General features: G+C 44.5%; 1 protein-coding gene across 1 annotated transcript in view; it reads left to right on the top strand.

Moving 5' to 3' along the window:
- Positions 1 to 15,305, top strand: part of dctn4 (dynactin 4) — a 46,814-nt gene that overhangs the window by 17,633 nt on the left and 13,876 nt on the right. Inside the window, exons 5-9 of the mRNA XM_078551185.1 lie at positions 2,286 to 2,393; positions 7,516 to 7,589; positions 8,233 to 8,345; positions 9,801 to 9,910; positions 11,937 to 12,010. Of these exons, the coding sequence (XP_078407311.1) occupies positions 2,286 to 2,393; positions 7,516 to 7,589; positions 8,233 to 8,345; positions 9,801 to 9,910; positions 11,937 to 12,010 (479 nt within the window). The remainder of the gene's footprint in view (positions 1 to 2,285; positions 2,394 to 7,515; positions 7,590 to 8,232; positions 8,346 to 9,800; positions 9,911 to 11,936; positions 12,011 to 15,305) is intronic.

Below are 15,305 nucleotides of genomic sequence, written 5' to 3'. Positions count from 1 at the left end.
AAATGGCAAGCGACAGCGTCTGGGTCATTTTTGCGGACAGACCGAAGGTGTTCCGCAAAGCAGTCGCCCAGTCTGCGTTTGGTCTCTCCAGTGTAGAGGAAACCGCATTGGGAGCAGCGAATGCAATAGACTAAATTGAGGGAAGTGCAAGTGAAATGCTACTTCATTTGAAAGGAGTGTTTGGGCCCTTGGACAGTGAGGAGAGGGGAAGTAAAGGGGCAGATGTTGCACCATCTGCAGTTGCATGGGAAGGTGCCGTGGGAGGGGGTTCAGGTGTAGGGGGTGATGGAGGAGTGGACCAGGGTGTCCCGGAGGGAACGATCACTGCGGAATGCCGCCAGGGGGGGTGAAGGGCAGATGTGTTTGATGGTGGCATCATGCTGGAGTTGGCAGAAATGGCGGAGGATGATCCTTTGAATGTGGAGGCTGGTGGGGTGATAAGTGAGGACAAGGGGCACCCTACCATGGTTCTGGGAGGGAGAGGAAGGTGTGAGGGCGGATGCGTGGGAGATGGGCCGGACACGGTTGAGGGCCCTGTCAACCACCGTGGGTGGAAAACCTTGGTTAAGGAAGAAGGAAGACGTTAGAGGAACTGCTTTTGAAAGTGGCATCATAAGAACAGATGCGACGGAGGCGAAGGAACTGAGAGAATGGGATGGAGTCCTTACAGGAAGCAGGGTGTGAGGAGCTGTAGTCGAGGTAGCTGTGGGAGTCGGTAGGTTTGTGATGAATATTGGTGGACAGTCTATCACCAGAAATTGAGAAAGAGAGGTCAAGGAAGGGACGGGAAGTGTCAGAGATGGACCATGTGAAAATGATGGAGGAGTGGAGATTGGAAGCAAAATTAATAAATTTTTCCAGGTCCAGACGAGTGCATGAAGTAGCACCGAAGTAATCATCGATGTACCGGAGAAACAGTTGTGGGAGGGGGCCAAAGTAGGAGTGGAACAAGGAATGTTCCACATACCCCATAAAGAGACAGGTATAACTGGGACCCATGCGGGTACCCATAGCCACATCTTTTATTTGGAGGAAGTGAGAGGAGTTTAAGGAGAAATCTCTCACTGAACAACCCCCTCCCACGGCACCTTCCCATGCAACTGCAGAAGGTGCAACACCTGCCCCTTTACTTCCCCTCTCCTCACTGTCCAAGGCCCCAAACACTCCTTTCAAATGAAGCAGCATTTCACTTGCACTTCCCTCAATTTAGTTGATTGCATTCGCTGCTCCCAATGCGGTTTCCTCTACACTGGAGAGACCAAACGCCGACTGGGTGACCGCTTTGCGGAACAACTTCGGTCTGTCCGCAAGCATTACCCAGACCTCCCTGTCGCTTGCCATTTCAGCACTCCATCCTGCTCTCATGCCCACATGTCCGTCCTTGGCCTGCTGCATTGTTCCAGTGAAGCTCAACGCAAACTGGAGGAACAGCACCTCATCTTCCGACTAGGCACTTTACAGCCTTCTGGACTGAATATTGAGTTCAACAATTTTAGATTACGAATTCTCTCCTCCATTCCCACCCCCTTTCCAATCCCCCTTTTTTCCAATAATTTATATAGATTTTTCTTTTCCCACCTATTTCCATTATTTTTAAATGTATTTCCATCCATTGTTTTACCTCTACCTTTTAACCTATTTCGATCCCTTCCCCCCACCCCACCCCCACTAGGGCTCCTGTACCTTGCTCTTCCTACTTTCTACCCTTAATGTCATCTATTATCACATTCCTTAGATAATATCACCACCTTCAACACCTCTTTGTCCTTTTGTCTATGACAATCTTTGGGTTATCTCCACCTATCACTGGCCCTCTATCAAGCTCTACCTGTCCCACCCCCCCTTAAACCAGCTTATATTTCACCTCTTTTCTATTTTTCCTTAGTTCTGTTGAAGAGTCATACGGACTCGAAACGTTAACTGTGTTCCTCTCCGCAGATGCTGTCAGACCTGCTGAGTTTTTCCAGGTATTTTTGTTGTTGTTATGCTACCATACTCACTTGGGCCTCTCAGTAAGTGTCCATTTATGCACGTTTCACTGTGTTTAGTTCAAAATTCTCATTATCTAATATTTTGCAATTGAGAGCAGACTAAACAAGGTTTACATTGGAGATACATTAGTTATATAAAAGTGAGCTTTCTAAAAAGTCTTCACTTATTTCAGCATTGCCATTTCTGTCAGGGGAATTGAGCTGAAGGTAAAGGGAGTTAAAATGCCTGAGACGACTCAATGTGGACTGTAAATTGATGTTCTAAGCTGTATCTTTCTCCACGTTCCTCAACAGATCAACAAATTGCTGGAGTATTACCACCAACTGGCACAGAGAGAGAAGATCGAACGTGATCGCAAGAAGCTGGTTAGACGCAGAAACTACATGCCGCTCGCCTTTTCTGTGAGTCCTCCGCAAAGGAATCCTGCATGTCTGCTGAATTGGTGAAACAAAGAGGAAGGGTAGCATCGGTGCTTATGACCTTTAGCCTTGATTCCATTAGCCTCACTGTCTATGTCAGGAGGCATGGGATTTTGATGTGACTCTGACCTGAACTTCCTTCCCATGGCTCCTCAGCTGACTGGGGACCGCCCTCTGCTGTTTCCTTGCAGCCCACAAACCACAGTGCTTGCCTCCATCGCCTCAACGCTTGGCTTCTCAAAGTCACTCTGCTCTCTGCAAATTGTAATTTCTTCAAAGTGCTGTAGCCTATGCCCTCGCCTGTAAAAGGTCCTGCTCTTCTTTCAGCCCTGTTGTGCTTGACTGGCTGTCAGTGCTTTGTCATCAAAAACTTGTCACTCTCAGCAAGCCCTTTTCCTTGTCGTTCCTGTGCTCACTGACATAATTGGCTCCTGGTTAAGCAACATCTTGATTTTAAAAATTCTCATTCCTGTTTCCAAATCTCCCTTTGGAGGGAATCCCTTCAGCCTTGATACCTTTGACTCTCCATAGGAGCATCGGACTTAGGAGCAGGAGTAGGCCATTCACCCCTCCAAGCCTGTTCCGCCATTTGATAAGATCATTACTGATCGCTTGTGGCTTCAATTCCATCTTCCAGCCTGCCCCCCTGTAACCCTCGACTCCCTTGTCTACCAAAAATCTATCCAACTCAACCTTGAAAAAATTCAATGACCCAGCCTCCCCTACTCTCGGGAAAGAGAATTCCACAGACTAAGGACTCTCAGAGAAAAAAAATTCTCATCTCTGTCTTAAAAGGGTGACCTCTTATCCTTAAGCTGTGTCCCTAGTTCTAGTCTCCCCCAGAAGAGGAAACATCCTTCCGGTATCCACCCTGTCAAGTCCCCTCGGGATCTTATATGTTTCAATAAGACCACCTCTCATTATTCTAAACTCCAATGGGTATAGGCCCAATCTGTTCCACCTTTCTTCATAAGATAAGCCCTTCACCCCTGGAATGAGTCGAGTGAAGCTTCTCTGAACAACTTCTAACTCAGTTATATCCTTTTACAAATTAGGAGACCAAAACTACACAGTACTCCAAATGTGGCCTCACCAAGGCCCTGTACAGCTGCAGTAAAACTTCCCTACTTTTATATTTCATTCCCCTTGGAATAAACACCATCATTCCGTTTGCCTTCCTAATCACTTGCTGCACCTGCATACTAATGTTTTGTGATTTATGTACCAGGACACCCAGATCCCTCAGTACCACAGAGTTCTGCAATCTCTCATCCATTTAAATAGTCTACTGCTTTTGGAGAATCTACCTTGGTACCTCACTCCCAGCCCTTGCAGGCACATTGTCCAGTTCACCTCTACCTGCTCAGTTTCTCTTTTGCATGAAATTTGCCAGGATTCCTTTTCCAGTCTGAAGACACTTTGAGATTGAGTGCTGTGGGAGTGGTGTTAGCATTTTTAATGGTGAAATGATTCTGTAATGCAGTAACACCGTAATGTGGTGACTGTTTCCTATTCTGTAAACCTCTCTGGTTCTGACATGATGTAACAAACACAACTGTTGGGCTCTCCGTTTTTGAGGTTCATGTTGAGCCACATTGTTGGGACAGAGCAGAAGGACCTAACTCCACTCGACAAAACAACATGCTCTCCCGAAAACTGAAAATTTCAAAACTGAGATTGATAGATTTTTGTTAGATAAGGATATTAATGGATTTAGAATAATTGTAGATAAATGGAGTCAAGATAGAAATCAGCCATAAAGAAAAAGAAAGTCTTGCATTTCTATAGCGCCTTTCACAACCTCAAGAGTCATGACTTTGTAATGTCAGAGAACATGTTATCTAATTCACACATAACAAGTTCACATAAGCATCAATGTGATAAGTGAACTGATTATCTGTCTTAGTGATGTTGGTTGAAGGATAAGTATTAGACAGGACAGTAGGGAGAACCCCCACCGCCCCCAATCCCCCACTCGTCCCCCTTACTCTTCTTCAAAGTACTGGGATCCTTCAAAGTTGATATTTTATGTACACCTAAGAGGACAGTTTGGTTTAATGTCTTATTTAAAGCATGGCATCTCTAATGGTGCAGCACTCCCTCAGTACTACTTCTATCCCATAACCTGGTTGAATGGCAATGGGACAGGCTCGAGGGGCTGAATGACTTGCGTCCCTAACTGCTGAGGAGTGCGAACTTTATGCTGATATTAGGTATCTCTAATGGAGAAATGGCTCATTTGTCAGCATCTGAATCCTTCCCTTGCTCTTGATTCTCGGTTGAGGGGACCCCCATTTCAACAATTGTACCACCACCTGTGTAGTGTTCACAGAATTGGTCCGTGCAGCATGGAGGGAGAGTACATTCTGGTGCTGGCCTTTTAACTGGAGATACCTGCACAAGCCCTATACTCCTCCTTTCAATGGGGTAACTGGATCTTTTTAGAATGCACATGATTTGCGCTGTAGCAAAATTGATTGGAAAATGATTTAATGCAGTTTTTTTCTTATCTGAAACAGCTGCTGTTCAACTGAAGCTGTTATGAAAGGCTTTTAGTGATCAACAAAAATATTTCTTATAAAGCAAAAGAAAGTGGGATATAGCACATCTTGTGTTTATGGGATCCTGGAATCTTACAGCACATAAGGAGGCCATTTGAACCATTGTGCATCTGTCGGCTTGCTGAAAGAGCCATCCACTTTTAATTTAAAAAGTGTGTTGATATGAAAGGCACTTGAAACCTTTTGGGAAAACTTGCTAAACATTAGCTATATCAAAAAATCCAGGGTGGAGATGAGATTTTTTTTTTGATTCGAGTTATGAGTGGGAATGCGCTGACTGAAAGGGCGGGAGCAGATTCACTAAATTTTTGGAAAGGAATTGGGTAAATAATTAAAAAGGAAAGATTTTCAGTGCGATTGGGAAAGAATAGGGAGAACTGGGACTAATTTGATAGCTCTTTCAGAGAGTAGACACAGGTTTGATGGGCCGAATGGCATCCTTCTGCCCTGTATGATATCCAACTTGGTGAACTAAGGGCTGTCCATGTTCAAAGTGTCATTACAGGGGAGATCTTGTGGAAGTGTATAAGATGTTTTAATAGGATAGGCAAAATAAACCTGCAATGGTACTTTCATCCACATCGAGAGGGCAAGTGGGCCCAGGGTCAGGTTCTCACAGGGCAAATTTAGCACTAATTTCGGGAAGCATTGCTTTACTTAGATGGTGAGCAACAGCTGGAGTAGGGAGCCAGGATTGTTGCTGGCATGGCATGGCACACGACTCCTTTAAGAAGCGGGTAGATGCTGTAACGGATAGTGGTAAAATCATACAATCTGACAATAAGAAGGAGGCCATTTGACCCATCATGCCTGAGCCAGCTCTTTCAAAAAGCTATCCAATTAGCCTGCCTAGCTTTTCACCTATAATCTTGCAAATTACTTCTCTAAGAACTTGCGAAGGCAGTGAAGGGTTGGAATCCTGAACATATGGGGTCAGATGTGGTCTTATGGCCATGTTTACTTGGGGGTGAGGCTGCTCTTGACTGGCTCTCAGGTTAGCCTGAAGGTATGGTTCATCAGTGGCATCTGGATACAACGGGCTATTTGCTCAAGGACCCTTAGAAATTTATTTACAATTGTGTGTACTGTTTTTGTGTAAAATGAATGAAGCTCCCCATCCCCTTTTGTCTATGGATACCCAAAAGATGAAGGACCCCCATCAGCGCAGCCTGATCCAATTTGTTTGTTTGGGTTGTGTGTGTTAACTACACTGTTTTAACTGCTGAATGATTTTTTTTTGTCTCAATATTGCTGCTTCTCCGCATGTGCAGACACACACTATACACGTGGTGGTGAGTTAGTTACTACGTTCAGTCATCCACTGTTGCTGTGTCATACATTGGGAGTCCATATTGGCATGTCCAGCATTTCACTGTGGCCTATTGTGGTTTAGGAGTTGGGAGGCCTCCTTTGGCTTAAATGTGGGGAAGAAAGTCAAACCTCTTTCAAGCTCGATCAATCTTTAGAAATTTGCCTTCTGCGTAAAGCAAGCAGTGCTGTGGAGAAGGGGGCGGGTGGTGTATTATAATTTTTGTTTCTAGATGAGTTTAAGCCTTTTAAAAATTATTTTAGGTTTGGGATTGTCTTCATTTTATTGGTTTGTGACAGAGATAGACTTTGGTCATCAGTGTCACCAATCTGTAGAATCTCTTGTATAAGATCCTCAGGGGACTTGACAGGGTGCATGCTGAGAGGATGTTTCCCCTTGTGGGAGGGATCAGAACTAGGGGACACAGGTTAAAAATAATTGATCTCCCATTAAGATAGAGATGAGAATTTTTTTCTCTCAGATTCTTGACTTACAAGGGAGTCAAAGGTTATTGGGAGTAGGCAGGAAGGTGGGGTTCAGCTACAGTCAGATCAGCCATGGCCTTAATGAATGGTGGAGCAGGCTCAAAGGACTGAATGGCCAACTCCTAATTCAATTGTTGGTATGTATGTTCATATGTTTGTGTGTGTATGTATGTGTATATAAAACGTGATCAGCATGTATATAATGCCATATGTAACCTATCATACACATGTGTTTGTCATCAATACATGGGTTCATATAAACAATATGTGTGTCTTATCATAATAAGGAAGTCTCTGTGAATGTATGCCAGCCCTCACTTAGTGTTTCGCAATATGCCACGGAAAAAATTGTACTAATGCTAATTTGCTTATTGTGTAATGATGTATAGTGAGTGTGAGAAACTCAAACTGTGGGAAATTCCCACTGGTATAATTTATTTTTTTGTCCTTTCAAACCGAAATTAGGCTTGAGGTGGCAATATCCGGAAAGCTCTTTGTGCACGACTGTTCAAAGAGCTCAAAATAATCTTGGAGTAAAAGGCAGATTGTGTCCTTGTTTTGCTGGTTGTTCTGTTCTGTTTGAGCGGGCATGTTTTGAATATTTCATACATCTCCTGTAATGCATTATTCTGACACTGTATGAATAAATTTTATTTGCCCATGCGCTATTCTACAGCTCCACGCCATAACCTTGCAAGCATCCCTCAGGAGTGACATTAATTGTGTGATCTTGATGCATTTCATTTCAGGACAAGTACGGCCTAGGCACAAGACTGCAGCGGCAGAGATCTGGGGCCCCTATCATTACCCTTGCTGGGTCAACGTAAGTGACTTACTGCACTTGGTGTGGCTGCTGAGATTTTGGGAGTGGGGGATGTTTAGCACCTTGCTCCTTGCTGCACTCTGTGTGTTTTAGCATGCTTGGTTCTTGCTGCAGGAGCAGTTAACTCTCTGGACTGAATGGTATGTTGTGCTGGTAGCGAGATGTTTGATTCTGCGGAGCAAATTAGGTCCAAGGTTTGAACCCAGCCCCTATTGACTGGGGTGGGGTAATCCCAGCTAGAAAGCAGTAGTAGGCTGCAGTTGATTCCCAGCTCTTCTCCAGGAGTCTGGGGGCCAAGAGAGAAGGGATGGGACTAAAAGTAAATTCCTGTTTCTGATCGCTGTCCAGTGATGCCCTCCTTTATAGTGCACGTGTATGGACAAAAAGGGAGGACATATTTGGGTAGCTGTGATAGTCAAATATTTTGCTGATTGGCTTACATTAGGAACGGTCATTTGGGGCAAGTACAAAAGGATGCCAGTGAGTGGGGGGAACCCTAGATCTTTACATAAGGAAATCTTTTGGCTCTTTGTATCTCTATGACCCTTTGCTGAGCACAGAGCCTTTGGCATAGGAGGCAGTTAAATTTGGTTGCCATAGCTAACTGGATTTCTTACTAACGTGTCGTCATCCTGTCTTCTAGGCTGAAAGAAGCAGAGGACCACAAAGAGATAAAGATCGAGCCTGCCCAGCCATTAGAAGAAGTGGAGCCGCTTCCAGAGGATTATTACACTAGAGCTCTCAACCTGCCTGAGGGTAACAGCCAAGCCAAGTTGTCACAGATGTACTATGTACTGAACATGGAATTCAATAATAACCTGACTGGCTCTATAACTAACTTTAATGGAAGAATATTAATATTCCTTCTGAAGATAGCATGCTTGCAGACAGATGTATGTGGTGCTAAAATCCACGTGATAGAAATTCATGAATGCTGAGTACCGCCACTGTCCTCCTGCCCAAGTGCACTGCCACATGTATTAGAGTATTGGTGGTGTACGACAGCTTTGCAGCTAGACACTGGCAAGAGTCAGTGCCTCGAGGAGAGGAAATAACTCCTTGTTATATGTACTGTGCCATAGCCCTTCTAGTTGCTTCGGTCTGCAGTTAGTTTTTTGCATGAATGCAGCAGCTGGTGTGTGCACAGCAAAGATCACACAATCAGGAATGAGGTAAATAGCTAGTTAGCTGAGTTTCTTGTCTGTATTGTTGACTGAGGGAGAATTCTGCTCTTGAGTAACCCCGTGTCATCTTTAGCCTCCACTGGGAAAGCCCAAGAAGGAGGATACCCTGCAGGTCTGATCCTGCTCCTGCCCAGTGTGGACACAATGCAGGGTCTGACCCTGCTCCTGTCCAGTGTGAACACGGTGCAGGATCTGACCCTGCTCCTGCCCAGTGTGGATACCCTGCAGGTCTGATCCTGCTCCCGCCCAGTGTGGACACAATGCAGGGTCTGACCCTGCTCCTGCCCAGTGTGGACACAGTGCAAGGTCTGATCTTGCTCCCGCCTAGTGTGGACACAGTACAGGATCTGATCTGCTGCAGCCCAGTGTGGCCACCCTGCAGGGTCTGACTCTGCTCCAGCCCAGTGTAGACACAGTGCAGGGTCTGATTGTCCTCTTGCTCAGTGTGCATGCACTTGCACTTTCCTAGCAAGTTTAGTCATTTAGGATAGAACATTGGCCGATTCCACAACCTGTAATCAAGTGCTACGAGTGCAGTCCCAGCACCTTTACCACTATCCCATCTGAGATCCTCCAATTTGGCACAGCTTGCTGACTCCTAGGCTCTTTGGCTCAGTACACACATTTAGCTGGGTGACAGGATGGTTTTGTGGATGCTACGTGAATTCTGTGATGTATCGATGGGTTAAATTGGTTGATGGAGGGTTGCCTGCAACCTGATTTCACACAATGAATGGGCTAGGAACAAGTTCTTGTTAAGTGCCCGAGAGTGTAGTGGCGATAGATTAAATCGTGACTTTCAAAAGGGAATTGGTTGAGCACCTGAAGAAAAATAATTTGTAGGGCTACAAGGAAAAGATCAGGGAGTGGGAATAGGTGAGTTGCTGTTGCAGAGAACAGGCATGGACAAGACGGGCTGAATGGCTGCTGCCTGTGCTGTAATCATTCTATGATTCTCAGTACTAAGTGAATGAAAGGGGCTGGTGGAATAATCTATTAATCGGTTTCTTTGTTTTAATCTGTGCAGTGACCACCCTTCACCAGCGACTGTTGCAGCCAGACTTTCAGCCAATCTCTGCTTCCCAGTTGTACCCAAAGCACAAGCATCTCCTGATAAAGCGCTCGCTGCGTTGTCGGGTAGGTCCGGTAGGGGTCTGTTGGGTGGGCAGGTGAGTTGCTTGTTATGGGACAGGAGCGGGTGGATATGAACATTTTGAAGAACATAACATAAAAGGAACAGGGGTGAAACAACCTCTATCAGGATCAAACACTCCCAAGCACAGGTTTTTTAACACTGGAATGAAAGCAGAAAATGCTTTAAATACTCAGCAGGTCAGACAGCTCCTGTGGAGAGAGAAACAGTTTACGTTTCGGCTAAATGGCCTTTCATCAGAACTGGAAGGTGTTAGAGATGTTCAGCTTTTAAGCAAGTGCGGAGTCCGGCAGCAAGTGAGGAGGGTAGGAAAAGAACAAAAGGGTAAGGCTAGATGCAGAGAGTTGGCAGCAGGCTCGTGTGGAACATATACGCCTGCATGAACGTTTGGACTAATCATTTAGTTCCTGTCCAGTTCATTCAATGTAATGAAGAAAGTCTGTGATAGGGTGGAGGTCAGGAGTGATTAAGTGACAAAAGGATAATGGTGGAAGGCAAGAGAGAAAAGTAAAGAAATGAAAGGTGGGTGCAGATAACTGTAACTAATGGACAGAAGGTCAGAACCTCTACATGTGAGGCTTTCCTGACAGAGAGAGGAATTTTTAAATGCTTTAGACAAGATAATGCTGAGACTGTGCAGAGCTCCCTGCACTGTACCTCGAACCCAACCTCAGAAGTGTGAGCCCCACTACAGCAATGGGACTTTATTCCCTTCTAATCCTCCCATCTGTATTATCTCTACGAGCAGAGTTGCTGAGCTCCAGGCTGATGTATGCTGTGATACTGGTTTCCACTTGTCCTAACTCTTCTCATTGTACGGTCCCCTAAGCTGGACTTGGGGGGAGGAAATAGAGAGACTTTCATCCAATGGTTGGAAAGGCGAACTGCGGGAGAGGGGTTGCCATTCACTTGCAGGATCTTCTGGTCCCTGACACAGCAGACATGGGAGTTATTGGATACTTGTTTTAATGTGGACGGGGGTGGGTGCAGATTGTAGTTGTTGGAGGAGGAGGGGCACAAAAGGTCTAAAGCAGTTGTCTGGAAAGGATGGAATTAATGCTCTGTCAATACATGCCAACAAGGCTCCAAAGTCCGCAAAAATAGCTAAAGAAGAGTCTTGTAGCGGTGATTGATGGGGAAGGCCGGTGGGAAGAGTAGTGGTGTTGCAGTGCTACGTGCCTGCTTGGGACTCCATGCCATTTCAGTCCCTTCTCATTTAAACCATCAAGGGTAGACCCTTTTCTGTGGAATACAGATGGCGACTCACTTTCTTCTCTGGTCAAAGAGTCACAGGCAACTCCCACCAGGGCAGCTGCAGAATCGTGAAAGAGTGCCAAGTAGGAAGTGAACTGAGTGACAAGGAGGAAGTTACTCCGTTTCAACTCTTCTTGAATTAGTGGAGGGGAATAATGCAAAATCAGCAGCAGTTGCAATTATTTTGCCTTTAATGTTTTAAAAGAAGAACAATAATATGCTTCACAGTGGCTCTTAAAGAAGGTTGTGGTCCCGAGTGAACAAAGCTAACCTAATGGCAACAGCTATTAAATAAATCCCATGTGAAGCATGTTGAGAATGAAGATGCCAAGAGTGCTTAGCGTGGACACAGTGATCTGCTTGGTTCTGAAAATTCTTCCGCCAAACTTCAGAAATTTTCAGAAGGTGGCTTTAGCAGATGTATTAAAGATTGAGCATGTAAAGGGTTAACTCTCTTTCGCATAGCAACCTAATTTTTTCTGCATTGGAGCCATACAAGTCCAGGCACCTCTGAAACAATCCTTCCTGAAGTGAAGGTGGAGGTGAGAAGATTCTCATGTCTTTCCAAAGCACCTCAACGATCATGGTTTAAAATCAGCCATACGATTGCTAATTGTGAGTGAGGGGTTTCCATCCAGAGCTATAAGATACAACTTTTAAAACAGGATAGTTGTTGGTCTTGGATATTTAGCTTGCAAATCATTGATTTGATTTTGTATTTTTTCCTCCCATGCCCATTTCACCCTGACGCTGCAGAAATGTGAACACAACTTGAGCAAGCCTGAGTTTAACCCAACCTCCATCAAGTTCAAGATCCAGCTGGTCGCTGTGTGAGTAAATGGCTCTTTTTGCCAAGACCTGGCTTTCGATTCCATGCTGTGCTGTTCATTGGTGGGAAAAGGAAGTGTGGCCTTAACAGATTGGAATTAAAAACTCATGGGCTCACGTGTCATATAAGTTAGATAGAAACTGCAACACATAAATTGTGCTGTTTATCCCTCATGAGGGGTAGTCCTAATCCCGTGTGCCTATCCTTTTCCAAAATTCCTTCGCTCCCCCCTCCATTCCTTTGCTTTCCCTATTCAACCTATTGTTAAATGATGCCATGGTTTCTGATTCAAATACTGGTGCATTCCCCAGTCTCCCAACTCTTAATGTGTAAGGTTTTTCCTGCTCTCTGTCCTAAATTTTCATTAATCTTACATCTATGTTTTGTTATTCTAAAACCCCTTCACTCATTGGAAACTTTGTCTCCATCTACTCTGTCCTATCCTTTTGTAATTTTTTATATTTCTCAGGTCTAAAATGGCTGTTTAATTTTTCTCAAACTTTTAAACAAAAAAAAATCCACATTTATTTAGTGACTAGTTGCACCCAACAGAAATACTCCTGACATCTTTGCATATGACTTGTGAAATGCAACCAGAATATCAAACAAAACATTGTACACAGGCCATTGATATAAAGGAGTTATTGGCTTTGTTTTGGACGGTGTTTGTTGAGTTTTTTGCTTGTTCTGAACATTCTCTAGGTTAGTGCTGTGTAAAAAAAGATTTCAGCAGAAGCTTTTGCAATCTCAAGATGTCTCGAAGGGTTTCAGTTCCGAAGAATAGTCATGTTGGACTCGAAACGTAAACTCTGCTTCTCTTTCCACGGATGCTGCCAGACCTGCTGAGTTTTTCCAGCACTTTCTGTTTTTATTTCAGACCTCCAAACATCTGCAGTATTTTGCTTTTAATTTGTCTCAAAGGGTTTTACTGCCAGTGAAGCACTTGAAAGTGTGGTTACTATTGTAATTAGGGTAGGTGAGAACAAGCATAGATGGAGAATGGCTTGAATTTAGCCAACCACGTGGAGTTTTCCACTTAAATGGTAATACTGCATTGAGTCTCAGATTGGAATCCGAGCTCTTTAATGGAGAGCATGCATTGAGAAGGAACCATAAATGCTCTGAGTCATCTCTCATTGCAGTATTTAACTTTGATGGCCTTATCACCGCTCCCCTCAAATAACGAGGCACGTGAAAATATCTTGCTGTATTGACATATTAGATATCATGGCAATTCGCATCTGTGAAAAGAGGATTAGAACCCTGATCAAAAATGATATTTCAGTAAAGCAGAGTTGAAATTAGTTGTTAAAATTTGACATTTTGCATCAACAGAATCTGGGGCTGAGATGCATTGTGGTGCCAGAGTTGTATACAAATAACTGTAGAGATTAGCGAGAGAGATTGTAGAAATGTCTCAGCTATGGGGTACAGTGTGACACCTTCCTGTCTCAGTGTGAGACAGAGCAAAGTCAAATGTATCCTTAGGGTAGCTTGCCTACACTCACTGGGCATAGAAGCTTTCAACAATAGGGTTTTACCCTGCAGTTAACGCACTATGGGGGTGCCACCTTCAGTTAGAAAAATAAGGAAATGGTTTTTTTTGCAAATGCTGAATGAGTGGAGGTGGTTTAGTCAATGATTGCGTGACTTCCATCGCATCAACTCTGCAGATATACTTGTTCATAAGAGAGACGCCAGTCTGGTCTGAGCTGAGCCCAGGATCTACGTCAGCATAGATCAGCAAGGCCAAGCATTTAAACCTTTGGAGATTTTAAAAACACATCTGAAAGTTTCTGCAGGTGGCAATTGCATCTTAGAGATCCGTATTTTGAAAAAAAAATTGATGACTTGCTTGGAGTCCTGTCGGGTTTGATTAAAAACTAATTTGGTATGCTATAAACTGCGAGTCTGCAGGAAACCTGTTGGTCTCCTTTTTACACTTTCTTCCTGTCATTTGGACAGCCCAGGGCCATCTGGATAGTGTAAGGAAGTGTGGGACCTCAGCACTTGGAAAGATTTCTTTGCACCTTTTTTTTAAAAACGAACGTAACATTTTTACACCCTAGCAGCGGCTCCGCAATATCCCATTTGTGTGGTACAATTTCTCGACAATTAAGACAGTTTGTAAAGTGGCCAGGAGGTTGCAGGAGGCGTTGGCACGCCTTCTGAGCACTCTCTAAAACTATGCTCCATGCTGCACCCAGAGTTAGGTTCCTTGCAGTGCGAGACCAAAGTCACACAAGACCGTATGCTTTAGGGAGTTCTACTGTACTCCAAGCGGGAGGTCATGATCCAGCTCCGTGATTATAACCCTTACTTTAACATTATTCGCAATTCTAACCAGAAATTGGTGACTTCTGCTTAGTCTCCATCACGTTCAGTTCACACGCAGCCCCCCACCCTCCGCCACCCGGGCCTTCAAGTGGTTTTTTCTGTTTTACTTGAATCCATTTGAAAGCCAAAACTGATGCAGACCTCAACTGAGCCCTGGGTTTATTGACCTGGAGTCAGTCAGAGCACTATATGTAGTGTTAAATGTCTGTCTGCCTGCAGCTTTTATTACCATGAGTGTTTACAATCACACATCAACCTTCTCGGTACGGCATTGGCCTTTTCAGACAAATCAGAATTGTAACTGGGTTTGGTTTTCAGTAACTTTGGTTGTTACTTGCATCTTGTTCACTTTGAACATGTAAATACTATATTGCAGCAGCAATTGTGCATTGCTCCTGCTGCTAAACTCCAGAGTAAATGTCTTTGCAGGGCCAGGAGGCCTCGGCTCAGTGTTCCATTGGGTGTAAGATGCTGCCAATTCCGAATGTTGCACCATTAACACAGATCCTAACATCTAGTGGATCTGTCATAGAGTTTTACAGCGCAGAAAGCGCTTTGGCCCATCATGTCCATGCCGGTCATCAAGCCCTGATCTACTCTAATCTATTTTTTAGCACTTGGCCTGTAGTCTTCACAGAATCTCACAGTGCAGAAGAGGCCCTTCGGCCCATCGAGTCTGCACCGACACGTGAGAAACACCTGACCTACCTACCTAATCCCATTTACCAGCACTAGGCCCATAGCCTTGATTGTTATGACGTGCCAAGTGCTCATCCAGGTACTTTTTAAAGGATGTGAGGCAACCCGCCTCCACCAACCTCCCAGGCAGTGCATTCTAGACTGTCACCACCCTCCTGGGTAAAAATGTTTTTCCCCTCACCCCCCCTAAACCTCCTGCCCCTCACCTTGAACTTATGTCCCCTTGTGACTGACCCTTTCAACTAAGGGGAACAGCTGCT

The sequence above is a fragment of the Cetorhinus maximus genome, chromosome 10 (genome assembly GCF_964194155.1).
Source record: "Cetorhinus maximus chromosome 10, sCetMax3.hap1.1, whole genome shotgun sequence".
Taxonomy (NCBI): Eukaryota; Metazoa; Chordata; class Chondrichthyes; order Lamniformes; family Cetorhinidae; genus Cetorhinus; species Cetorhinus maximus.
This window is presented reverse-complemented; position numbering and strand designations above follow the sequence as displayed.